The following is a 27462-nucleotide window of genomic DNA, read 5'->3' as shown; positions in this document are numbered from 1 at the left end:
GATTATAAACATGCAGCAAATATTATCCAGTACTGCTGCTGTTTTAGACAAAATGTTACAGTGATAACCGAATCAGTTTAATACGCTTAATGTTGTTATAATTAATGAGTGAAAATAATAAATTTATTTGTTTCATATAGCACCTTTTAAAAACAAGTTGAATGATAGCCTTGATACATAAAATATAACTAGATATTAAAATAATGAATACAAAAATAAGATCAGAATAAAAGCCATAAAAATCTAAAATACATAAATAAATAATAAATATATACATTAAGTAAAAAGACGACATCACACAAAGACAAGTCTATGAAAATGGATTTTAAGAAGTGATTAAAAAGGAGTGGCTGATTCTGTAAACCCTATTAAATGCACGTAACAGTGATTTACGTCATCATGATTGAGACATGTTCTTATTGCTGTTTTAAACAGGGGTTCATTCAACTGTACGGACATTTTGGAGAATTGTTGAGTGTTTTGGTTATTCATCCTGCCCTCGTTGACATAAATGGGGGTTAACAGAATAACAGACACACCTGTCAGTATAACGCAATAGTTTAACAGAAAGTATGCAACACCTTGTGTTCTCCTAAAAGAGTGTGTGTGTGTAGTTTGTCACAGAAACATGTTTGTGCTGATTGTCAGAGAGGAATAAAGGTTTACTAAGTATTTTTCCATGATATCAAATGATGTAAACAATCTATTGCCAACAGCAGTTGCTTTGTAATTATTTTGAATTTCATTTCTCAATTTGCTGGCAACTAGTTCACAAGCATGCTCCAACCGACAGCCTTGGTTCACTTGCTGCTGTTTACACGGCACTGTGTTGGCATGTTAAGTTTTTGTGGCTGTCAAATAAGAGCTGCTTTTACCACGCCTCCTGACATCAAGTTTCAAAGCGACAACCGTAACCAGTGTAACAAGCTGACACGACATCAGTGAAAAACAGGCAGTAACACATGCTGGTGCAAAGGAAAAAAACGGGTAAAAGGTAATTAAAAAGAAAATGGATGAGCTGTATACGAGTGTGAATCATCACCTTTGTAGTTATTAGTTATTAGTTAGGTAAAAAAACAATCACATAATTACATGTAATTTACACACATAATATTTTATTCAGTAGTGCAAAATCAAGTTTCACATTCACTTCAGACCCTTAATCCCTGTATTGAAAGGCTAAAGTGCTACCATAAAGTACTGCTAAAGCACTGATATTAAAGAGCTTGTTAAATGCAAATGTCAATGCAGCACTGGTGCTACCAGTTCTGCAACTTACATGCAGTGGGTGGTATTCATGGCTGAAGGGATTACTGAAGGGAGCTTTTCTGCGGGATAGTAAATTATTATCAAGTCATGGCACAGAGGAGTGTGTTCACGAGGAGAAACTTCCTTGTGAGTTCACCACCTTTATTTCTATGAGACGCAATCGATGTGTGTACAGAGGTGTTGTGAAACAGTCAAATGATGTCATGAGAAACACCGAAGCCGTTGGTTGGGCAATACTGCAGCCAACAGCTGCCAAACTAACATTTCTGCAGCTTAAAATACCTAAACCCACTATCACACTATACTAACAAGTGCTGCCGGTGCTCGATATAGCTCACACATCCATGCCAAAGAACTCATTGTTAAAAAACTATTAATGCTGTTGCATTAGGTTATACATGTCTTCACTGTGGTAATTACTTTTTAATTGGAGCTAGAATCAGGTCTACTCCCAACATATCTGATCTGCTCTGACACACCCAGATTTTTTTCCTACCAAAAACTAACCTGGACTTCCCTGGATCCTTGTTTGTGTGGACTGTGGTCGGAGAGGATGTTATCTCCTTCGCAGCCGCTCTTGAGCTCATCTTTCTGATCCACTCTGCATATAAACAGAGGAATTATTAGGAAATAATGCATGCAATAGCTGAGGTTGATGGTGTTAGATTTATAAAATCAGCATATCATCAGAGTTATTACAATTCATCCATGAACAACATTTCATGGCAATCCATCTCATAGTTTAAAGATATTTCATTATTTAAAATGGTTTTCAGGACCTGAGTGAAACAGCTACAGGGTCTGTCAAGGACTTTATTCTCCATTATTACTGTCATTAAAATCTTAAAATACTTACCACGACACTGAATTAAGCTAACTGGAACATGGCAAAAGAAGAGGGTGGTAGTTTAGAGATGATAAACCAGAAAGGAAGTTTAAAGTGGCATCGCACTACACTGATAAAATGATACCAACCTACTTCCTTACCAGGGCGGCGCTGCATAGATGTGACAGATGGTTGATCAGTTGATACAGCAGTAATAAAAAACAAAATTGCATGCTATCACAATACCAAAAGAGTATTTTTACCTGTGAAATCCCCATGAGGTTTGTGCTATTTTTGTGTCATCTGGATCATCATGTGTTCTTTCTGGTTTCAGTGAGTTTATGTTCAACATTTCCAGACCCCCTAGTGATAAGTGATAAAATAAACAAAAGAGACATTTAACAAACAGAATTATGAAACACAAAGACAAAAAGTGATGTAAGTAGTTGCGTGTGAAGGTAAAGATTGTCTTTGGAAAGCAGAAACTGTCATCCAGACTTCACATAGTCTGATATAGATCTGACGAGTACTCAGTTTGAAGCATACTGACGCCCCTCAGGTGTACATGTATGGCTGAGGACAGAAATAAAACACGACTACGTCACTGCAAAAGTTTGTATTCGTGGCCAAATTAATGAATAAAGTCTATAAAAATGGGTTTTAAGAAGTGATTAAAAATGAGTGGCTGATTCTGTAAACCCTATTAAATGTACATACCTCTGTATATGAATGTGTTGACTTTAATAAGTGGGAGTATGCTGTAAATGCACACATTTATGACATGATGTGTTTAACCACTCTTCATCACACGTGCTGATTAGAGTCATCAGATAACAGGAAACTAATTTCAGGAGAAAACAAGACAGTGGTGTGTTATTCTGAAACCGTCCACGCACAGAAAGTTTCATTTTTAGTTATTAGATATAACGCAGAAACACTCATTAGTGTGTCAAAGTTTGGGGTCAAAATGATAAAATTGCTGTATATTATTATAATTTACATGGGAAATAATTGATTTACACGACGTATAATGGAGAAAAAGATTTATACATACATAAATAAAACTATTGGCCTCAATGCACCGTTAATGCTCTGCTCTTTATTGACTATACTCTGATTACTGAGGTACTTTTTTCCCAGTATAACTAAGAATTACACACCCAATTCATTCCGATTATAAACATGCAGCAAATATTATCCAGTACTGCTGCTGTTTTAGACAAAATGTTACAGTGATAACCGAATCAGTTTAACACGCTTAATGTTGTAGCACCTTTTAAAAACAAGTTGAATAATAGCCTCGATACATAAAATATAACTAGATATTAAAATAATGAATACAAAAAAAGGAGCAGAATAAAAGCCATAAAAATCAAAAATACATAAATAAATAATAAATATATACATAAAGTAAAAAGACGACATCACACAAAGACAAGTCTATAAAAATGGGTTTTAAGAAGTGATTAAAAAGGAGTGGCTGATTCTGTAAACCCTATTAAATGCACGTAACAGTGATTTACGTCATCATGGTTGAAATATCCAGGAATTTTTCTTTCATTAGCATCAGTTGGCTGGACAATTACACTTGTAGCCACATGAAGTTGCTGAGCTCGCCCTGGGCTTTGCATGGGAAGTTTTTTTAGTGAATCTACAACAGCTGTAAGCCAGCCAGTGCGGTGACGTTAAGCTCTGAAACAAAACTGAAAATTATCAACTGTGCAAAACCCAAAGGTATCAGTTTTAGCCTCTGTGATCAATGTCAGTCAAATTGTAGTGCTCCTGGTTATTGGACAGCCTTGGTTTACATGTTGTTGTTCTTTAATGTATTTTAACAGTTTTCTAAACAAAGCACTGTTCTACATTCACTCAGTTACATGGCACAGAGGTCCAAAAAGGTGACATAAGACAAAAAGACACTGAGAGAATATGAGATAGATATATGACATTAATACGAAGACAGTACAGTGTCAGTGATACCACGTGGTTGTAAACAAAACCAGAGAGGCTGTAAACTGGATTTGTCATGTTTATCTGGTGTTTACATATTTATGAATGTGTGTTTTATATAAAACTTGGTGGTTAATAAGGAGTCTAATAAAATAAGACCTCTCTTTCACTTCTGAGTTCCACTTACCTCCAACGGATGTCCGTCTTTGTTCTGAGGGGGTTAGATGTTCTTGGTTCCTCGTCGTTCCTCCGCTGTGGGTCCTCAGAGGTTCGGTTCTGCTTTCTGTCGTTGAGTTCTTGACAGATAGGTGGGGTGTACTGGACTGGATTTTGTACCAGGTTTCATGCCGTGGTTCTGCCAAAATTGATGTGTAAAAGATGGATTTTAGCTCTTTTCTAGCTATAGAAACAGTTTCAAGGATAAGTCTAAGTTTGTCTAAGACAAGAAAAAAAACAGTCTGGTGGCCATGTGAACACTGAAACAGGTCTGGTTTGCTGTAATAATTACTTCCGTTCTTACTGGCTATTTTAAGATTTCTTGAGTGCTTTCAGTGTAATTGATGGAGTTCAGAATGTGTGAATATTTGACATATTTAGGCCTTCTATCAATTATTGGCAAGGAAAACTATTAATGAACACAATTTTAATATGCAGATTCAATCAAAAATATCAAAATATATGTTAAATATACATTCAAATTACCATCATGACTTCCATCCTCTTTGTTACAACTGGAGGACAAGGATTTTTGCTGAGGTCCCAGTCCAGAACCAAGACTCTGGTCCTGTTTCCGGATCCCCGGGGTCATCCATCCCTCCCAGGCGCCACTGCTATAATCACACTCTGGGAGGTTTAAACGGGAATCCTGCAGGCCGAGGCAGGGAGAATGGGATGGGAGCTTGGGAAACTGGTGACACTGGGAGGGTGGGTTATCTGCACCCTCGCTGCTGCTTCCACAAGTGCTCCTGGAGGTGGAATGCATGGGAAATGTACAGCACTTCAGAGGTGTTGAGGCCTGACTTGTGTGGTTTGGAGGACAAAGACAAAATGCTGTGGTTTTTGTAGCTTGCTTTTGACCTTCGACCCAGTTTGACCCAGCGCTGCTTCCCGGTTTTGAATCGTTGCACTGGCAGAGAGGCAACTGTGTTTTTGTTTCATCACAGCCTGTGGATAGAGTTTCCTTGTTAAAGCTTGAGACTCCCTCTATGTGGTCGTTCACGGCCTTAAAACTAACAATAACTTCCTGGTTTCGCCAGGCCCGAGGGGAATCTCTGTTGTCCTTCAAGGGGGGGGGGATGTTGAAATGCTGCACTAAGTCTGATTCATACGCAGCGCTTGGCCGTTTGGGTGTGTTTTTCCGTTGCAGCAGCGATTGTGCCCATTGAACCTCTGAGGTGGCACCAGATGAGCTCAGAGCCATTTTTCTATGAGGTGCTGTAAATTCAAACTGACCTTTCACCTCGTCTTCGTCAACAACTTTTGCTGCAGTCTTGTACTCGTTCTCCATCTCTTGGTGCTTCAGCCTTTCCTCTCTGAAAGGCTTCCCAACAGAGGCTGTCTGTCTAGAATCACTGTTCTTGTTTTCTTCCAAATGGGATTTCTCTCTGGAATCTTGTATTTGCCAAACTTTCTCTTCTCTTTCTGTCGTTGTGGGAATATCAGTGATCTCTTTTGCTTGGAAAGGAGTATTATGGGGAGTATTGAAATAAGTTCTTCTAAGTTCTTGGTTGCAGACCAGAGAGAATACCTCAGACTGAGCCTGGATCTCTGTTTGGGTGTTTCTGTGGCTGTACTGGGGTGTCTCAGGATTATATGAGGCACAGCAAAAGTCCCGTAAAGTCCCGAATTGTCCGCTATGCTCGGGCTCGAAGGTCAGAGACTGGAAGGACTCCAGCTGCGTTCCTTCGCCTTTAAAGACCATAGATGGGGCAGAGGAGTGCCACTGGATGCCAGAGGTCAACTTCCTGCTGGGCTGTTGCTGGCTCAGACAAGCCCTCGTCTGGACCTCCTGCTGGTCAGTGGCCTTGGAATTATTTCTGTCCATCCTGGAAATGGCCTCAGCCTCCCGCAAGAAGTAACGTCTCTCAGTCATCATCCTACCGGGGTTCTGAGAAATAAAGATTGAAGAAAATACTTTCAGAGTCACATGTACAAACACATGTTAGTGTTGATGAGAAATATCTTGATATATATATATATATATATATATATTAAATAATTTGAGTATTTTATGTCAGTTTATAGTGTTTATATGACTAACATTTCATTTTGAAAAGAAAGCAAGTTCAGTTTTTACTACTTTGAACAATAAAAGTGTTTAATTTCTGATTCATTTTGTTTGTATTGTATAATTTTGTAGTATAATCAAAGCCTTCAATATACACATGATGCCATTAAAATGTTTTTATATTCTTTTCACGACCCAGTTCTGGAGCTGTGACACAAACAAGGAGACATATATTAACGGCAAATTCTAAGTAATTTATTTTAACATAACAACATAAATGCAACCAGAAAAGGGAACTAAGGAGAAGATGAGGTGTGTGTGTTTATCAGTTACGTCAGTAGTGAAAGAGTGTGTGCATGAGTGTCCTGTATAGCGAAAGATAAATGTTGGATGTCAAAACACAACAAAACCAAGCACCAGAGATGAAAGCAAGAGCGAGAGACTCTCAGCCAGAGAGGCGGGGCTTTTATAGCCGGGAAACACCGGGTCCAGGTGCTTCCGGCTACACTGATTTGGTCCGCCCCTCAAATACCTGCTGCCTTAAAAGGAAGAGGAAACAAACAAACAAACCCAGGGGACAATCACGATTCTCTATCATCCTCATAGTAGAATAAGCCACTATAAAAACCACCAGGACACTGAGATGCAACGCCCAGCACTGCATATAATACAGTACTACAGGACACTGTGCCACAGTAAACTACTCTATATACTGTGCTCTTATGTAATATACCTGCGGCTGTTGTTTCAGCTGATCCTCTACACACTTCCTGAGGGCCTCTTCCTCCCTCACAGCAGAACTGATCAGCATTTGTTCCCAGACAGAAAAAAAAAGAGCAACAACTTAAAATGTTAAGTTAAGTAAGTTAAAATGTTCCTATAAGCAAAGGATCTACTATTCATGCAATACGTAACACCCCAAAAACCTCCCGAGTTGTAGGCCAGCTGTTTGAGTACCTGTCTTCAAGGTCAGCAGTCAAGAGGTTCCTCATTCCAGAGGGGCTGACTGAGTCCTGGTCTCTGTGCACCGTCCCTGTGATGGTAGGTAAATGTCTCTGCTCTGCTATATCTTCGTCGGATCCAAAGGTATCTGAGTGGGAGGCAACAGGGCAGGATAAACTTTAATATACAATGCAGATGGATCAGTAATGAATCTGCAAAACAGGAGGCGAGGGGAAACTTCAGTGCAAGCTGCAGGCCGAAAGCATTTGACTGGATGAGTGCCAAACATCTCAGCCTACTGTGACATAGTATGGATGAAAGTGAGAAAACTCTCCACCGCTGTGAGTTATAGCTGCAAGTACAACTTTACAGTAAGTGTTACTGGAGTCACAGGTTGGCTTTACAATCTGAGCACAGTCGTCTGATTGTTAATGTGTCTGACGGCCCGTAAAGCTACATTTCTCAGAGTCTGGCTGGATTCAGACACTCGCAGTAAAAGCTATAAACATGTTCTATTAGGTTAATAATCACTGTTCATTTCAATAAATCTGACGGACCAGTTGACACGACATGAGCGTACATGTATTCCTTTGAAATATTACATTTTAATGAAGGTTGTTGCCTTTTAATAGTGCAGTTTGTTTTCAAAAACTACATTTTCTGTTTTATTCTTAATATTTCTTTAAAAAATAACAGTGATTTGATCTGTTTATTGACACAATGAGAATGAAAATACCATCTAATGCAGCAACATGAAACTAATCATCTAGGTATTTGATGTGTTACGAGCCAACTTTGCCTAATATTAAATCTAAAATAACAAAACTAGACGGCAGTACCACAGCGATATATTCACAGATGATTAACCTTTTATTGTGCAATTTACTATTTTAGTCATTTTATTTGAATATAAATGAGAATGAGCTGTGATTTGCTCAATTTGGAACAACCTGTACTATTTTGTATTATTTCTGTCCTCATCTGTGACACTGAGTGTTAAGATACAAAATGAAACTGTCCTAGTCAAAAAAATCCTGCAGGTAGTTAAAGATTAGCTGTGCAGTAGCTACAGAGGGCCGGACTACTGGGCTTTAATTACACCATGACTGCTCCTTGATCCCCTGAATGGTTGACTGAGTAACCTGATATACAGTTAAACCATTGTCTGTGGAAGGAGTAGGGAGGTCAAGGATCAGTTTTAAAAAGTGAAGAGGGACGACAAACACAGAAAAAAGGTTCCCAAGATAGATTAAATCAAGTATTCTTGTCACTCCTAGCTCCCAGATCAAAGTCAACTTATGTATAAATCCTTTTTAAGCAATGAAGCAACAGAACAGAGGCAAAGATTTAACATACAGGTAACTGTGTTGAGTAACTAGTCTTGTGTTAAAGCACCTTTAAAGATCTGGTAAGAGAGGTCACATCCTCTCCATGTCTCTAAAACATGTTCCAGAAGAAAGTCTAATCTTGAGTAAAACCCTTGTCTGGACTTGTAGCTGAAGTAGAGAAGGAGTTCGAAGCATGTAGAGTTGAATGTGAGGCCTTGGGTTAACCCCCTCTCCTCCTCCTACTCCTCCTCCCTTAGGACGCAACATTCCTTGCAAACGCATTTACTTGTCCTTACATAGTAGAAAACTTTGACAGCAGCACTATGTCCATCTCCTCGTGCCTAAATGTAAATCTTTCACCAATTCCCAGGGATCCACATCTGCAAATTCTTCTCTTCAGTGTCCATTTTTAGCATTTTTAGCTGCTAAAGAGACTTGCAGTTTTAAAGCAGTGTTGTGCAGTTGTGACACTAAAGCTGTATGTCATTCAGTAGCCTCTGGGATTTACTGAACCCTCAGAACAGCAAAAGCACCTAATTCTCACAGTTTGTGCCAGGAAAAAGCAGTTTGCTTTGCAAGACGATGAAAACATTTTTCTCATTTGGCTGGCTGACTGTCAAAAGTCATATCAGCATGTGCTGATCAGTATCTGACTGTTCTATCTTGTCACACAGGAGCCTGTCAGGGCTTAGCATGGCATTCACAGCATTCATCTCAAAATAAACTTTTGCAACTTGGTGCTAAGTTTGATAATTAACCAGTCCTAGTTTCCTCTTAACAAAAGGAGCTTGGACTATTTGTAATTTTAATGTTACAGGCTGCTTTTGTCTCTTGTGAAGCCCCATTGGTCCCACAGTGGAAAAGCAGCTGGTGACTCACCTCCTCAGCTACGAGGCGGAGCTATGAGTTCGAAGCTGAACAGCAAAGCAAACTCAAAGGAGCTGTGTACCATTTGTTCTGCACACAGAGGGAACTACTTCCAGACCTGGAACTTACTCTCACAGAACTGGACCTAAAGCCTGAATAACTCTGGAAACCAGAAACTCACAATAGGACTGAAAGAAGAATTTAAAACCTAAAAGAGGATTACAACTGAAGACACTGAAGAAACTTGTTTGGCAGGATTTCTTTGTTGTTGTTTGTAGGTGTAGACTTTGTGTGTGAAGTGGTTTCTATATTAGATTAGGACAAGCATCTCACTGTTAAAATGTCTAACTCTACTTTCCAACTTATTGAGGACTGTGAAGCCACAAACAAGACACTGTATAAGTTCTATGCAGCTGTCATGATTGTGATTTTCATCTTGGCTTTGCCTCTGAATGCATCTGTCCTCCACCTCTTCATATTCAAGCTGAAATTCTGGAAATCCAACACCAATAACATCTTCCTGTTCAACCTGGTGCTGGCAGACATCCTCCTGCTCTTCTGTTTGCCCATTAAGGCACACAACTTCATCAATGGAGAGAGGAGGAGTGAGGACAACACCGTTTGCAAAGCTATGCTCTTCATGTTGTTTTTAAACCGAGGTGCCAGCATTGCCTTCCTCACGGTGACTTCCATTGATCGATATTTCAACGTGGTACACCCTGGTCGAAAGAATCTCCTAAGGGTTCTAAAGAAATCTCCTCAGATCTCTATCGTCATCTGGCTGCTTCTTCTGCCCCTCACCATTCCCACCATGCTCAAGAACTTCGATTGCTGCAACAGCCACAAGACGACCAAAGACGATACCTTGGTTAAGGTAATTTTCTCATGCTGAATGTGCAATTTCTGTAAAATGTCACTATGCATCTCTCTTTAGAGTTTTGGTGTTTAAACATTGGTCCCAGAAATCTGGGATAGTACATGAGATGAGTCAAATCATAAGAAATCACAGAGCACTTAAGCAACAAATGATTCAGCGGGAACTTCTGTCAGTTATGACCATGTGACAACACAGTGCTGAGTGAGCAAAATGTGATGTCACTACTGACATTAAAACCTGTGTCATCTATTATTTATGCAATAATCAGTTCACGCAGAGAATAAGGATTTCAAAAATTACAAAATAACTGAATATCTGTGATTAAGGGGATGAGAGGCCTTATCAGAAATAAAGAATGTGAGTACATGGCGTCCTCTGAGTTTATCTCATCTCCAGAGCTATTTTTGCATTGACACATCACACTGCATGAAACCTGTGTGTTATTCACTGTGTATTACACCTCACGGTATATAAGATTCGACGCACTACAGGGCGCCTCATCACCAGATAACAGTGGAGAAGAAGGAAGCATGTTTATTATTTTTTAGATCAGGAAACCTCAGAGTGCATAATTGTGTTTATACCATGGCCACCTACTAAACAGGTTGTGTTTGAACTTGTTTATTTTATGCAGTTTAATTTGTGGTTAGATTAGTTTCACTGATAAGTAACTTTTAGAGTGAAGGGTAAATACCTTTGGCTACTTAAGCAGTGATAAAGTGAAGTAGATCTATTTTAGTAGTGTAGTAGAATTACATTTCTGAAGTATACTTTCCCTTTTATTTTACTTCTACTGCAAAACATTTCACAGAGAAACATTACTACCTTTATTAGTCATAGTTACTTAACAGATTAAGATTTCACATACGAATACATACTGTAACAACCTTTTTGGTTTGCGAACCTTTACAAAAACATAGTATGTACTCGAGGCCCTTTGTCACACTTCAGATGTCTATGAGTTGTTATCAGTTCCACCAAAGAGTGAAATCCCCTCCAAGAAAAGTCCCAAAAAAATGAAAAACTATTTTAGTTTTTTCTTCTCTCCTAACCAATTAATCATCTCATAACCCCTCAAGTTTATCTTGTGAGCAGCTGGAATGGTCCTGACCTTTAGGTTGGAAACCATAGGATTAAACTACCTATATACTTTTATGCTATATGTCAGGATATTCAAACTAACTCCACCTCGACTAGCTACAACAGTGACACGCGACTTGTGCTTTGGTGCATCAGACTTAATCTGATAATGTCATTATTATCAGATTATAAATATAGGGGACATTTTTCTTGCAAAACGAGTACTTTTACTTTAAATACATTTTACTGCTAATACTTCTGTACTTTTGGTTAAGGGAGAGTTTGAATGCAGGACTTCTAACAGAGTATTTTCCATAGTAAAGTATCTGAGCACTTCCTCCACCTCTGACTTGCGCAATAATTTAGAAGAGTTGTAAAACTGCTGACCAGTACAGTCCTGATATATACTTTGTAGGGACACTATAGTCAACCAATCAATAACTTGTTGTTGTTGTATATGAAAATTAAATTTAGCCTTTTTCTGATTTAAGGATGTGGTGGACAGTTTGCGAGAAGCGGTCTTCTTTACCCAGATCATCATCCCCTTCGTCATCCTGGTCTACTGCACAGTGTGCATCGTCAACCGGCTCAGGAAGAAAACAGTTGGGGATACGACCAAGCTGAGGAGGGCGGTCTTTCTGGTGACCTCCGTCATGGTGGTGTTCTCCTTCTGCTTCCTCCCCTGCGCCATAGCCAGGATGATTCTGCTGATCACCCGGGTACAAGAGGCGAATGAGTTCTACCAGGATAAAGCAGCTGTGGCCTTCGACGGTCTCATGGTCCTCTCCTACGTGGACTGTCTCCTGGATCCGCTGATCTACTGCTTCTGTAGCACCAAGTTCAAAGCTCTTTATCTCTCCACCTACTTCCCATTCATACTGAAAAACCAACAAGTGCCATTAGACAGCTCAACCGACAACAAATCGCATCCCACACGCAATAATGTCATTTGAAATTCATGGAAAACAGATGCTGGATGGCTACTGATGGCTACAGTGTGCTGACACAGCAGAGACTGACAGTGTGTCCCATAAATGTACCTTCTTTAGGGAAAAGGACTGTAAAGGCAAAGTGCACCATGAAGACAAGACGTGCTGTAATTATTTAAGTTTCTATTTTCTATTGATTGTTAAATAGAAATATATAGAGAGGTACCTGTGTAAATAGGAGGGATAGTTATGGTTTTATAAGAGCTTTTTTAAAGGGAATGCCCCTCAGCTAAAGTATGCACATCTGCTTTTATATTTTTCTTGGACAGCAAGATGAGTTGTGGCCATGAAAAATTTCTTTCAAGTGTCAGAAGCCAAAAAAGAACAAGAATCTTATCTGTCTAATCAGACCAATCTCACACAGCCTTTATGTAAGCTTTCAAAGTCAAACAGGCATTAGTGTCTAATATAACCATGTCAATCGAAAGTGTTTAAATCTTGTCAAATACATTCTCTATGAAGCTGTAGATGGGGGTAGACATGTGATTCAATTATAGACAGTATTCACTAACATGGTTTCAGCAGGGGTGTGCATGTAACTGACCCCAAAATAGATGCATATTAGGCCACAGTCAGTCCCCTGTTACATAAGACTTAATCCTAAAGGCCCATACAGGAAGCTGATGATTTAATGCTGATTTATTATTAAACTGTATAACTGTTCATCCAGTATGTGGAGAGGCAATGGTGTGATTCAACTGTACATAGTTTCAGTCCAGGGTACTTTTTTTCTGAGTAAATTTTTGATAATATTACAGAAAACTGATGTGATGCATCGCAAAAATGTCACATCCTGACAAAAAGTCCCTTACAATATAAATCATGAATCATGCCATAGCAGAAACAGACAAAACTATACTTGACCCAGACCTTCACAAAAACCTCATCGTACCTGTACTGTGTGAATCACCTGGATGGTCTCACTCACCATGATGATATCATTAGTACTAATACAGCCAGTTAGGGTATGCCTGTTGTTCACTGTCTGGCTATAAATACATGGCTTACTCACTTAATTATTGAACCAGGTGGAGTCTGTTCAGTCTCTGTTTAATTTGATGTTAAAAATGCATCATCGTGTATCACAGAATATGTCATTTTTTTTGCATTTGTCACAGCAGAAATGGGGAAACATTGCAACAACACAATGAAACATTTGTTATGTGAAGAATTACGCCCAACTGTCTGGTCCATGGTTGAATTTTACATGTTGAAGTTTATAAAAAACAATAATGTAATGTAATTAAAATCTGCTCTACAGCTTTGTAGTACGATAATTTATTAATGTTAAAACAAGACTGACGTGTACTTACCTCAGAGTCACACATAAAGAGGGTTATTGTGTTCATAGTGTACGAATATTTACCAAGTAAACAGGAACACGAGTCTTTGTTTTAACATCCTGCAGTTGTGTTTTTTTGTACTGTGTCAGTTAGGTGTGTAGATTTGACCTGAGCGGAGCAGCATGTTAACATTTTTTGTATCCAAGTATAACGTTTACGTCTGTAAATGTACCAATCAGCGCAATTACAAGTAGGTTTATATGAATTATGGGTGCAAACGTCTTCTGAATTCTTAACCATTAGTTATACATTGACATTTACATAATGGGACTTCCTGTAACTGTGATCTGAACATATTTCTTTGTTTTTTACTTTGTTATAATAAGCGTCCCAATAAATGCTTCAATAGATATCAGACCCTCAACACATGATAATGTGAAAAGTGTGTATAAGGTTGTCATGATATTGTTGTTTTATTGTTAACATAAATGTATACTTGACCAGGGATCACATCTAGAGAATCTGTTTTACTGGTGGCATTCAATATTGGCTTCGTGTTTTTACTACTTCTGCAATGTGTGAATGTGTAAATATATTTTTTATCTTTGAGTACATTTCTGCTGACTGCTCATTCCTCATTCATTCATGTTGCTTTAAAACAAACTTTCTGAAAATTCACTCAACTGTTTGAAAGCATTCGAAGCTTGGTATCCAACAACATTAACTCAGCTGATCGGAGAGCCGCTGTCACACACTCACATTCCCGTGATGAGTCAACATGCCCTTGAGCAATCCTGAAATTTCTGTCCTGGGATAAAGAGGGTGGGTGTGACTTTGATTGCTGGCTCTATTGTGTCTGAAGAGCTCCATTAGCAGGAGGAGGAGGGAAAGCAAAAACAAGCAGCTGACTTCAGTTTAAAAGCGAAACTAGTAAATGCAAAATCCCAGCATGCAGAGCTTAATACCAATCACAAAGGGTCGAGAAAGAAAGGAAGCTAAACATTAGCTCAAAAGTAGGCTTATTTATCTGTCTAATCATGATGACTAACTTCTGTTTTGTCTCTGCTTATACAAACTAATCTGAAATGAGATTGTGAAGGAAAAGTGAAGGGTCGGGACTTACATGTAGTTGGTCTGAAAAATATCAATTCTATTATTGAACTTTAATTGGTCTTTTGGCTCTAATACAAACACGTTTAATAGTCTGGATGTAAAAGTTCATCTGTTGTGTCAAATAAGCACATAATGTAATTTCATTAATTTCCTTGCAGATTAGTTGAATCTGATGACCTGCTGTCTCTAACTGGGTCTTTATGATAGCACAGGAACGCAAAAACCTTTTGAAATGGCTCAAATTGAGAATTCACACTGCTACTTAAAAGCACCGATGTACTGTATTTGATAACAGCGTTAAAAAAAAAAGTCACAATCTGTGGAGCAATGACCTCGGTTTGCCAGTTGCAGTCTTAGAAATGTGAACTTTTCCAATCCTACACATAACAGGACTCAACATGCTAATATGAAATCTATAGGTCAGATAAGATCAGCTGGTTTGTCAGTGTAAATACAGAAGTAGGTGTAGTTCTTACCCTGGTTGGGGCATGTAAAGACAGGATGATGTTCAGGCCTCCTTTGAGCTGATGGATGGGATGACACTGGGAGAAATGGGTGCTGTGGGCGCACGCACAAACCCAAGAGATGGAAAAAATAAGAGGAAGCGTGTGAGGAGGGGTAAAAAGACCTAATACAGTCTGGTCCACACAGCATGTATGAGCATGGCTGGACGGCAGCATTACTGAACTGCTGCAGCTCGCACCAAAATAAAAGCCTGGATTCTGTCTTTTAAAGCTGCAGTAGGTCATTTTTGTAGAAAATAATATTTTGTCATATTTGCTGAAGTTTTCACTACATCGTGACGATCTGTTTTTGCCGGGATCCGCGTGCAGAAAAATATACGCACTGCAGTGTGGACCGTGCACAGAGGCAATTAAGACTAGTTATGGGAATTACTGGGGAAATATAATTATGAAGGCTGGTACTGTTAACAATACTGAAGCTGCCAGAAAACAGCACTTACAAAACAAACATTTTTCAACATGATTCCCATTGTGTCGAGTGTGGGGAGTGATACAACATTTTACTTTTTATACTTTTTTATACTTATTTTTTATGTTATCCATGACTATAAAGCGTGAGAAAGAAAAAACCTTTTAAGATTTTGGTTTGTTCTGGAGAAAAAGAAACATTCATTTAGACGTTAATCTTAAAAAGACAGGACTTTCTTAAAGTTTCATTACTTGATTAAATCATTGACATCTGCACCAGTTTCCACAAAGAACTGCAAAACAAGCTGATGGACACCCGACCCTGGCATATTATCACCTTCTGGTTTTGTCTTCACCAACTCCCTGGAAACTATTCTGACTCCTAAGATAAACCCTGTCTGCTGTTTGGTGGTGGGCAGAGAGGCTTCAGTGGCTTTATTTACAGCAAGTCTGTTGAAAACAGCTCTATGCTTCTGGAAACAGGTTTGATAAACATCAGTGAGAGTAAATGTGGTGTAAAATAAATGTAAAGGTTGATAAAAGAATTCCATATTACATTAGACATTTGATTCATTGTTAATATAAATATACTGATTAATGGAGCTTTAAATATATTATAACATTATATATTTTTAAAATATGTATAAAAATGTAAACAAAACACATCGTATTCACAACAATAGAATTTGACTCAAAGGTCATTGGATTTATTATATAGAATTAAAAATCTTTTTAATCCGTTTTTTTGGTTTGGTTTTGGTTTTTATTTATTTTATTTTGATATTTTTATGATGTTTTACATTTTACTGTTTTTATTGTATTAATTTTTTTTGCCCTGCAAAATTTTTAGTCATGGTGGTTGATGTTGTTTTAATGCGTTGTTTCATGTTAAGCACTTTGGGCTACATGTTTGTATGAAAGATGTGATATAAATAAAGTTGAGTTGAGTTGAGAAAATGGGCTTAAAACTGGTTGTTTATCTACCAAGATTGGTACAAACGACATGGACCTAACTTTCTTTTCAATCTATTTTCAAGGAATCAAAAAATCAATTAAGAAAATGTATATACAACACAATAGAAAATAGAATAAATCAATATATATGGTTATTTATATACATATATACGTACATTTACAGGAAAACTCAGTTGTGCATCTTTTGAATTTGCATCTGGGGGAATGTAAACAACAGCAACAAGATAGTGATGATAATATGGTTTTAATCCTCACATAGAAAGAAACTGACGGAGTTTGAGCACCAAGCATCATCGATGGGAACTGTTTTCGGTAAAATGCAGACAGTTGCGTGACCTAGACTTCATTAGTTTAAAGGGGTCTTCATAAAGTACCTTCTCAGAGTTCATGACAGTCGGCGCAGACTGCAAGCCAATCCACCGTAAAGGCACACAGGCAGGAAACATCAGCCCTTCGAGAGAGACTGAGACAGAGATAAAGAGAGAGTAGGAGAGAGAAGCAGATTAGATTGTGAAATAAGATGTTTAATTTCGTAGAGCTGGGTTTGTGTGTGGGAGGAAACCGTCCAAACCATGGCCCAGAAATGCTCCTTGGCATTTCCACAGATACCGATTACAATAAATTTAAGAGACATCTCTCCTGGAGCACCTTACTCTAAGTGCGGACAAAGTAAACAACTGAGTGTCTGTATACCATCGTCATCATTACTGGTGCTTTAAAAAAGGTACTAAAGTATAAGCAAAATGTCCATGTTGTAACAAAACCTGTCAGTGGCTTACTACTAAGACAAAAAAAATGTGTGCAGGCAGTCCCGCAGGCAGAAATAAAGTCAGGGTATGTTGGAGGATAGTTTCTTAAATTTAAGAAAAGATAAGCTCTTCTTAGCATTTTATCTGAACCGAGATAGGGCTGCTGTGTATGCACGTTATGCACCTACGTCACGCAAGGAAGCGCAGTCTGCATGGTTCTGCCACACCAGTTGCACAAGCACAGTTTGCTCAAGTTAGAGTGTAATATTGGGAGCATTATGTAAAGCATTTTCCACCCTAGGATATGGATGTAAACAATACTTTTCTATATAACTAAATGCACAGGATGAACTTTTGGACAGATGTTGGTGGCATCATAACTTCTGATTTTACAAATTATTTAAAAAAAAACTTTCATTATTAGGGCTGGGTGAGTTGTACGCAAAAGATCACATTTAAAACAATTAAGCTGTTGTTAAAACCATTAAGATCAAACTCATAAAATACAGTATAAAACAAAGACATCAATTCTTAATTATTTATTTCCATGATGCTGTGATTCAATAATTTCACCAATAAACAGCAGAAAACTGAATATATTTGAGTCCCGCCGTCATCTTGGTAGTCCTTTAATTCTCTTACAGATGGAAGCTTTTTTGACACAAGAGAACAATAAACAGTCAAAGCTACTAATGTGCTTCTGTAATGCAAATGGTTTCATCAAAGAGCACACTTCTATAATTCTCAGATTAAAGCAGCTTTTTTTTTTTTTACTCTTAGCACAACAAGTGCCGACATGATATTTTGAGGTTTCGTATCTATACTATGCATCTGTTGTTGTACTTCCCTCTGCTGCTGTGACACAGTAATTTCCATGCATACACTTAAAACAGTCAATCTTGTGTTATTTCAATGTCTTGGTAAATTTGACTGTTGTTTTTGTTCATCTTTTTTTTACCTTTAAAGGGGTTTTTCCGGATTCCAGGTGTAAACTGGATCATTTTAAAGAGGAACACTAACATTTCTGTGGGAGAAAAGCAATGTTGCAATGACTGTAGTGGATGAAGATGCACGGTTGTGGTCAGAGCTGGAACAGACTAATGTCTAAATGCACTTAGACATGTTCGGTTGCATAAGTATTGTGGCATTGCTCTTTTAGGCAATTTTACATCACACCTTGCACAAAAGTGGGACAAAGTGGTTAATATTTGTCACGTTAGCAAACTTGTAAGAAAGTCAGCTAACAGGTGCGTGGCTCTACAGCGATGCGAGAGGTAATATGGAAGTTTAAACCATTAGTATGTATTGCTTGTTAGGTCTTACCATTGTTTGTCATTGAAAGAAGAGCAGAGATTAGGAAGTAGAGGGGTTAATGTTTGACTTCAGTGGAACAACATTTTTTTAAAAGCTGATCCAACCCTGTCCCAAGCTTCTTCTGCACGCATCTAATGAGTACAGAAAATGTCTCACCCAAAAGGTTGGATTTAAATAAGTCAACCATCCTGTTTGACTGAAGATTTCTGTCTGTCAAAGTTAATCTCAAACGTCTTCATGCTACAGTGTATGAATAAAGTTGTATCCAAATCGATGCATTCAAGCTTTTATTGATGATGTTAGACTGTTCCTCTACGTATGTCTTGCGCATAAAATAACAGATGGTTTGACAAAAGCCAATTTACGTCAAACTAGAGAAACTTGCAACACATAGGAGCATTGAGAAATCTGTCTGCTGTCTTTTTTACTCCCACTGAAAAATAGTTAAAACGTTACTTTTGTTGTCATCCCCTACTTATCTGAAATCCAGATGGATAATGTAGCTTTTGTAATTATAATAAATAAAATATACAAAATGTTTGTGCAGTACTAACATAAAGTATATTTCATGTTGTTTCTGTTCATGAGGCTCGTTGCATATCTGTTTTCAACCCATTGAATCGTCTTTCTACAAGTATAACGTAATTAATCTTGTTCCTACATTTCCTTGATGTTTTCCTTTTCATATTGTTGTCATATCCACGCACAAAGCTATGTGTAGTCATGATGGTTCGGAATAGACAGATACCTGAAGAATATTCCCAGGCATTTTCCCCTTTCAGTTGCAAAACACCTTAAACTGACACTTTACACTTCAATAACAGAAACAATATGTCATCTTCTATTATCACAGTATTATCCGCTAAATCAACCTGCCATGAGCCTGGTTGCAGAAAGTTGTTTTGAGGTGGACAGCAAACAAGCATCTTTTGTGCAGTGCTTCCCAGTCAGACAAGTCCCCCTCTTTAAACCACACCTCCAGCTCAGTATAAATTCTTCCTCTCTGAGAGATCGGTCTCAGCCTCACACAGAAAGGGCTGACAGACTCACTGACACAGGGTGTTTTTCTCTCCTCTACAGTCTGCACTTTTTTCAGTGTATGCCGTGTTTACAGTGCGATGTGTCCTCCGCATGTTTTGGCACGGCCGGTCGAGTCTTGACAGAGCTCCAGAATCACAGTAAGGCTCTCAGAAGGTGACTGTTGAATTTGACGGATCACAGTGAGAAGGGGAATCAGTGCCTGAGGAGAGAAGATTCTGGGTCAGAGGCAGCTACAACCACCTCCAAAACGAAGGGTTTAACTTTGTGATGGTTGCCTGGAAACACCTTTAACCCTTCTGCTTTCACCACTTTGACTGCAACTTCTCCTACTGCTGCAGAAGCAGCACTACTTCCACAACTGTTATGCAAAGCAACATGTCTACAAATTCAACAATTGACCACTGCAGAACATCCAATGATGTCACGTATGAAATCCTCTCCTGGCTGATGATTATCCAGTTCGTGCTGGGTCTGCCTCTCAACCTATCGGTCCTCTACATCTTCGTCTTCAGGTATGAGAAAACACAATCTTTCTGTCACTGCCTTCTCCTTACTTTCTGAAAGCACTCGAACATAAAATTGATTAGGGTGGTCAGCAAAAAGTCTGGGGAGAGCCTTCAAACAAGGGCGAAACTATTAATATTGCAATGTATCAAGTTATACTGAGCCAGGAACTCTGTGAAACTCATCAGCTGGTGGGAATTTCCTGGCATGTAACCTCTCTGAGTGATTCAAACATACGTAGGTGATGAGGTCAGGTTCAGGTGCTTTAACCTAAACCTAGTACTGTCTACAATTGGTGAACAATTCAAGTTGTGTGCTGATACAATTGTACTAGCCCTGCAGTTTCATGTCTGTCTACAGGAAAATATCCTAATAAATTAATGCTCATCTCAGTGTGCCAAAGAAAAAAGCGGCAGTATTAACATCCTGTTTGGATTCGCTTTCGTTAGAAAAGTTCACAAAATCTGTTTATTAACAGCGCATTTCTGCAATAAACAGTTCAATTAATTGAAATCAGCATGTACTGTAGCTTATCAGGTCTTGCTAAGTCAGTGAAAGAGTAGCAGAGATTAGGAAGTAGATGGGTCTGGTTAATGTTTGAATTCAGTGGAGCAAGTTGATTAAAGGCTGATCCAACCCTGTCGCAAGCTTCCTCTGCATGCATCTAACTCAAGAACAAAAAACATTTCTCATCAAAAAGTTGGATTAAGGATGTTTCAGATGGCTTGACAAAAGGTGTAAAAGACTATTTACATCAAACTAAAGAAACTGCCCTCGCCACTGATTGTTATTCTGTTGATTTCTTAAGAACCCCAATTCACCATCTTTGAAGCTGGATATGACTCATTCAACCCTTAAATATGCAACTAACACTGAACTGGAGGATGTGGTAAAACAGCAATGTTTCCCAGAACAGTGAAGAGACCTGGCAGACAACAGCAGCAAGCCAGCAATCACTATACCTCATCCCTATTATTAATACAGATACTGATCATAATCTAAACTCTAATGCATTCAGTGTAGCTTTTGTAATCGTAATACATACTAGAAGGGCATTTGGAGAGCGTAGACCTTTACCAAGGCCCATAGTCCAGTCGTAAGTGTTTGTATTACAACTGACCTATCTCACAATGCTAATGAATCGGATCCACTCCAAAATTTTGCTCCATGCTTCACCTTTCCAACAAGTTTCATCAACAAACGGCCCCGAAAACATAACCACCTTGGCAGAGGTAAAACTAGTCCAAATGTATGTGTGTACACACATCCAGTATATTCCGCATATCTATTTTTAACATTTTTTCCAGAGGTATAACATAATAACATACCTAAACAACCTTGATATGTAATTTTCCTTGAAGGAAACATTTTCCCACTACCCTATCAAATTCACACACAAAACTAGACATGTGCTGGCTTGTAGTGGCAACTGGCGGTTTCAAATAGACGTAATCCACCTACTCAGATTACCTTTTGTTGGCAGAAGTTCACAAAATCAATTTTTATTACCAGTACAGTTCTGCAATGGACCTTTCTATATTAATAATGTGAAAAACAAGACTGAACTACTGAACTAAATCTTTAAAAACTTGTTTGCACTCCTAAAGTGGGTAGTTTAAATTAATTCACCCACCTAATTTTACATTGCTGTGGTAATTTAGGACGCTACTTTAAAAATGTGAAACATGTATAGCAATTTTTACTTATTGAAACAGTTAAATCCCGTAAGAACTTGTGAACCAACAATATTACGCCCTTGTTGAAGTCACTGACGAGCCGTGTGCTATGTTAAGATTATCTGATAAATGTGTTAAATGTGCCACAATGTGGGAGTGATACTAACTGGCGTGCAGACAATCAGTGTTTTGTCTGGCACCACTGAAACATAAAGTAAAAAAGAAAACCAATGACATTCATGAATGGCTAAAAAAATAAAATGTACTACACTAATGCATTTGTCAATAGACAACTCCCGGCTTTTGCAAAAGTAGAGTCTATTTTAAACATTAAGCAGAGTGAACTGAAACACTTTAGAGGCGTGCAGATATTCTGTAAATGTTTAGATAAACTGCAATGACAGTATCAGCGTCACAGGGTCGGTTTTCTCTGCACTTCTGTTTATTTTTGAGACAGAATAAACTTTGTAACAGTCAAACAAATAACTGTTTTGGTCGATTGCTTCCTCTTTAGGTTCAAATTCTGGAAGAACAAAAGTATCTTCCTCTTCAATATAGTGGTGGCTGACTTCTTGCTGGTGGCCTGTCTTCCCGCCAAGGCCTACCATTACCAACACCATCAGAGGCGCAGCCAGGACAGCATGGTGTGTAAGATGATGCTCTTCATGCTGTTTCTCAACCGAGGAGCCAGCATCGCCTTCCTCCTCATCCTGTCCATCGATCGCTACTTCAACGTGGTCCATCTCGGAAGGAGGAATTTTGTCAAAATGCTGAAGAAATCTCCTCAAATCTCCATCTTCGTCTGGCTCCTCTTGTTGCCCCTCACCATCCCCACAATGCTGAAAACCTTTGAGTGCTGCAATAGCCATGGCCGTGAGGTTGAGACTTTTTATCACGATGTGACCGACACGTTCAGAGAGGTATTGTCTTTGTTTCATCGTATTGATTTAGTATGTATTCACATATATTTAAGAATATACCTATGAAATGCAAACAGACAGACTTTAATGCCTTTAATTGTTTATACTCTCACTGTCATGAAATTTATTAGAGTCAACCCTGCCAAAGCTAGTAAGAATTACAGTTATTTATACAACCTCAAGTCTACACACACACTTCCTATAAATATATTTCCCTATTCCCCTTACTCACAGCTTGCCACAGTCTTCAAGCAAAAATGCCGAAATCCACTCTCAATCGTGAATATTTGTCGGTTTTTGTAGCTTTCTATGACAGTAAATAGAATAGTAAAAGGTGAAGGCATTGGCCTCTTGTGATGGAAACATTTCATAATTTTTTTTATAATTTTATGAACAATACAAATAGTTAACAGACTGAGAAAATAAGGAGAAGATCAACTGATATTCAATCAAGAATCATTAGCTGTAGCCATGATCTTTACTTCTTAAATTCTTTCAACCTTTCAAAGGTTCTGTGATTAATAGCAATCACATGCATCGTAACAATATACAGTTTTGTTGTTTGAGACTATCTGACTTCTTGTAGATCACAAAATGAAGAGTTTTTAGTAAAGGTTTACAGAGACGACTGAAGAGTATAATCCCCTAGACACTGGTTTTGAGTCATTATAATCTTTGAGTGAGGGGTTGTAAATGATGAACTCTGGTCATCACACTAACAGTCATTTCATTTTTTTTTTTAAGATCGTCTTCTTCACCCAGATCATCATCCCCTTCTTCGTCCTCGTCTACTGCACAGTGCGCATCGTCAACAGACTGAGGAAGAAGACGGTAGGAGAAAAGACCAAACTGAGGAGAGCTATGTGCGTTGTCATGTCTGTTGTCGTCGTCTTCTCCATCTGCTTCCTGCCTTGCACTATAGCCAGAGCGGTGCTACTGTTCACCAGGCAGAAATTCCCGGGGTCGGAGAACATAGCGACTCAGGTCTACGACAGCTTCATGGTTTTGTCTTACATGGACTGCCTGCTGGACCCGCTGGTGTACTGCTTCTGCAACTCAGGGTTTAAAGACGCTTACGTATCCGTCTTCTGCCCTACGTTTCTTCAGAAGAAGCTGGCAAATACTGACTTTGGCTTGGGAACAACAACAACAACAACCACAACAACAACAACAACAACAACTACAACATGTGGAAATAGACCCATTATTTTGCCGATATTAGAGAAATGATTCTTTTTTTCTTAAATTATAATTAAAACCATCTTCGAGGGAGCACAGGTGATTTATTTACCATTATGCCTCAGCCACACAGATACAGTAGCATAACCACTGGTCCGCCTGCACAGCTTGTTTGCAGCTTCTCTGGTACTCTATGAAAATATCAGTAAAGCAATACTGGTCAAACTAAAGACAGCACATGCTCGCAGTTTATCTAGAGTCCAAATTATGATTCAAATGCAGTACACTTTTACTTTTACTATTTCTCACATAATGTGCCAGCAAAAGGTTCAGTCATGTTATTGGTTTGTGTGTAAACTAATTTTCTATTCAAGGGCAGATCAAAGTTTTAAATAACTTTGTATTGGAGCTATCGAGACCTCTATCCAGAAGTATTTCAATGTGAATGTAATGTGTCATATAAAGCTTAAAAAGTTGCTAAATCGACAAAAATAGGTGCAAAAAAAGAAAGTATCACTGTCAGTCTGTACATGTACTGTGAAGAAGACTGTTCAACCAAAACCAAATAACTGCAAACCTCAGTGTGGGTGTAAGGGGCATTTAAGTGTGTTAACAGGGTTGTGTATAAAACTGAGAAACTGTCTGATTTGTCGACTCATGTGACTGCTGTCTAATCTACAGTTGAATACAGAATGCAAAATCATTTAAGGACAGTGTGTTAAATGTAAATATACCTTTCATCTGCTTGCTTTCAATAGTAGAATGTATATATATATATATATTTGTATTATATTATTATATATTTTAATGTATTAGGGCATTTCTTTTGTGAATTTTGTTACATATGATGGCCCCCTGCAATAACTACAGTAAAGTACACAGTATGGTACAGAAACAATCCAAAAAACAAGCTGCTACACAGCTCTCTTTCATCACTCAGAGAACTCTGTATCTCTGTGTTCATTATCAGTACCTCAAATCAGTTGTACCTGTTCTTCTCGGGGTTTGGAAACCCCATCACATTACTCAAAAATGTACATTTACGTTTCAGTATTTAACTGCTACTTGAAGATTTTGGAATGAATGTCTTCCACGTCCACATTTCCTGTCCACAACTGATGTGTAACTCATTATTCATGTCCCTTTTATAATCAGAGTAAACTAGCCTGTATACATGTTTGTGTTTAGGAAGTTAAAAATGATGTTCCACAACCAATACGAAAATGTCAAACCCAAGTGGACTACAGAAACCTGGAAGGCTGTTTTAAACTTTCCTCATTCACACTGTATACAATTTTGGGCTGTTTATGAATAAAATTTAATTATTTGTATATGATTGTGATCCTGACTGAAGATCTTTGTTTACTGCTGCTGTAAATACACAGAAAACAGGTGATACAGAAGAGAAGAGAGTTGTCTTTTCTCAGCGAAACGTAACCACGAGATGGAGACGACATATACACACACTGTGAGATGCACCGACATGCAAACATGTGAAACCAATTTACTCCTCTTCTAATCCCAGACCATTACAAAAAACAACTATAGATGCACCAATTGGGAAACTCTTGGCAGATACCAACATGTATAGGTAACATAATATATGTTTTAATTAGTGTATAATCACCTGAGAATAGGGTGTTGTGTTTTTGTTACCTTAAAATGAGCCGCTGTTATCTACAGACGCCGCAGGTTGCCATACAAACAAAGAAATCTGCAAAAATAAGGATAAAGACATGGCCTGTCTTGTGTTTTGTGATGTGAGACACTGTCTGTGTTGCTGCATGGAGCACGTTGGTGTTTGCGTGCAATGTGTGCCAGCGTTGAAGAAACAGAGGTGATAATTTCTCCGATATCCGAGTTTGAGAAGATCAACAAAACATTTAGTGAGCTCAAAACTAGCGCAACATACTAGATAAAGACTGGCTGCTGATATCAGTGAAAAACCACAGTTTATTTGCTGATAACGATGCCAATGTTCAGCCAATCTGCAGCCTCCATTTTACACCCTTTCGAAAGTTGATACACTTGAAGCAGCAGGTTCCCACGTACCCTAACCTCCCTGTGTCTGTCTTTCTGAGACTCTGCCTATAGACGTGTTAACCCCTCATTGCGAGGTGCGTAGGCTTTGTTCTAGGGAAGGTTGTGTGGGTGTTACAACAGGAGGGCTGGTGGTGGCTCTCAAGTTGAGGCTAGCAGCAGCAACAACAACAACAGAGAGAAGAAGAATGACAACAAAGTAAAACAAACCAAAGAAAAACACTAGACATCAGTGTTATTGAAGCCGCCTTCTTTGACTGGCTGCGTGCCCAGTCTGCTTTCTCAAAGCCTGTAATGGCTTAATGTCTGAAGGGGAATGAAAGGAAGAGAAACTATCATCATGATAGGTATCTCCTCAACTGAATCTACTCAGTGTGGTAACAGGAGTAGGGCCAGATGTTGGCACTGATCTCCTGATTTAATTCACAAAGTAAATTCCATTTTTGATGATTCAGTTACATCAGATAAATACTAATATTGCATAAAGCGCTTTATCTTGATCCTGGAAACCTGAATATCTTCATTCCAACAACTAAGCAACACTGTTGTTTCCTGGAAGAACAAATTGTGCATGCTATTAGCTAAACTGTAAACACATTGATTGCTGATTATAAAACTGTGGATCAAGAATTTATTTATTTTTGCAAATGCAAAACGACTAAAACATGACCAGTTGGATTGCTGGGCTCGGGGGGGAAAGCTGAAGCTAAACTGACCTGCTGGAAATGCTTGAAACTAATCTGCACTGTTGGCATGAACCTGTATAAAAGAGTAGATGAAGTCTAAGGTGAGAAAGGGCTGCACTGGACATGAAAAGGAGTTTAACTGAAATAAATAACTAAAAGGATGCTGTTTAAGATTCATACCATCCTGTACAGTGTCTCCCACCCACTCCACAATGAACTGGTCAAACACAGGAGGACTTTCAGTGCGAGACACAGGAAGTCATTCCTCCCTATGGCCATCAAACTGTACAACTCTGAGTCATTAGTCATTAAACTGGTGCTGTTAATGTGCAATAAGTCGATTAAGTGCAATACCCGGATCAACGCGCAATTCACTCGATTATTATGTCATTCTTTGTCATTTACAATCTAAAAACTCATTACTATTCATCTAATGTCTGTCAGCAATACTGTGTAATGTTTACACTTATGTTTATTATTATTATATTATTATTATTATTATTTCATTATATCTCTTAGGCTCTTATTATATTTCTATTTTCAATTATAATTTTTACTTTTTACTATACCTCTACCTTCATTTCTATTCTGTATATTGTGTTAGATATTGTATATAAGTACTATTCTTTGGCCTTTTTTCTTTTTTTATTGATAGTGACAGCCAAAGATGGACAGGAAAGGGGGGGCAGAAAGAG

At 38.4% G+C, this 27462-nt stretch overlaps 3 protein-coding genes across 3 annotated transcripts in view; 2 read left to right on the top strand and 1 right to left on the bottom strand.

Moving 5' to 3' along the window:
- si:ch211-140l13.3 (centromere protein J) overlaps nucleotides 1-1979 on the bottom strand; it is a 9599-nt gene extending 7620 nt beyond the window's left edge. The window contains exons 1-2 of the mRNA XM_035679188.1: nucleotides 1969-1979; nucleotides 1777-1870 (exon numbers count right to left, since the gene is read on the bottom strand). Coding sequence (XP_035535081.1) covers nucleotides 1777-1870; nucleotides 1969-1979 — 105 coding nt within the window. The remainder of the gene's footprint in view (nucleotides 1-1776; nucleotides 1871-1968) is intronic.
- A 7419-nt stretch (nucleotides 1980-9398) lies between these two features.
- gpr31 (G protein-coupled receptor 31) lies at nucleotides 9399-14247 on the top strand. Its single transcript, XM_035679032.1, has 2 exons — nucleotides 9399-10283; nucleotides 11858-14247. The coding sequence occupies exons 1-2, from the start codon at nucleotides 9750-9752 to the stop codon at nucleotides 12317-12319; spliced, it is 996 nt and encodes a 331-aa protein (XP_035534925.1). The 5' UTR covers nucleotides 9399-9749; the 3' UTR covers nucleotides 12320-14247.
- Nucleotides 14248-19683: 5436 nt separating this feature from the next.
- On the top strand, nucleotides 19684-25372 carry LOC118340876 (12-(S)-hydroxy-5,8,10,14-eicosatetraenoic acid receptor-like). The gene is made up of 3 exons (XM_035679031.1): nucleotides 19684-20274; nucleotides 22457-22862; nucleotides 23607-25372. Exons 1-3 carry the CDS (start codon nucleotides 20126-20128, stop codon nucleotides 24090-24092), a joined length of 1041 nt encoding a protein of 346 aa, XP_035534924.1. The 5' UTR covers nucleotides 19684-20125; the 3' UTR covers nucleotides 24093-25372.
- The last annotated feature ends 2090 nt before the right edge of the window (nucleotides 25373-27462 follow it).

Source organism: Morone saxatilis, unplaced genomic scaffold, assembly GCF_004916995.1.
Source record: "Morone saxatilis isolate NCDOM2014 unplaced genomic scaffold, NCSU_SB_2.0 Contig7, whole genome shotgun sequence".
Taxonomy (NCBI): Eukaryota; Metazoa; Chordata; class Actinopteri; family Moronidae; genus Morone; species Morone saxatilis.
Note: the sequence above shows the minus strand (reverse complement) of the source record. Positions and strands in the feature narration are given on the sequence as shown.

Excerpts from the sequence above, each read along its gene's own strand:
- gpr31 (XM_035679032.1), top strand. The coding sequence starts at position 9,750 with ATGTCTAACTCTACTTTCCAACTTATTGAGGACTGTGAAGCCACAAAC. Across the intron at positions 10,284-11,857 it reads AAGACGATACCTTGGTTAAG|GATGTGGTGGACAGTTTGCG; the intron begins GTAATTTTCTCA and ends TTCTGATTTAAG.
- LOC118340876 (XM_035679031.1), top strand. The coding sequence starts at position 20,126 with ATGCAAAGCAACATGTCTACAAATTCAACAATTGACCACTGCAGAACA. Across the intron at positions 20,275-22,456 it reads CTCTACATCTTCGTCTTCAG|GTTCAAATTCTGGAAGAACA; the intron begins GTATGAGAAAAC and ends CTTCCTCTTTAG. Across the intron at positions 22,863-23,606 it reads TGACCGACACGTTCAGAGAG|ATCGTCTTCTTCACCCAGAT; the intron begins GTATTGTCTTTG and ends TTTTTTTTTAAG.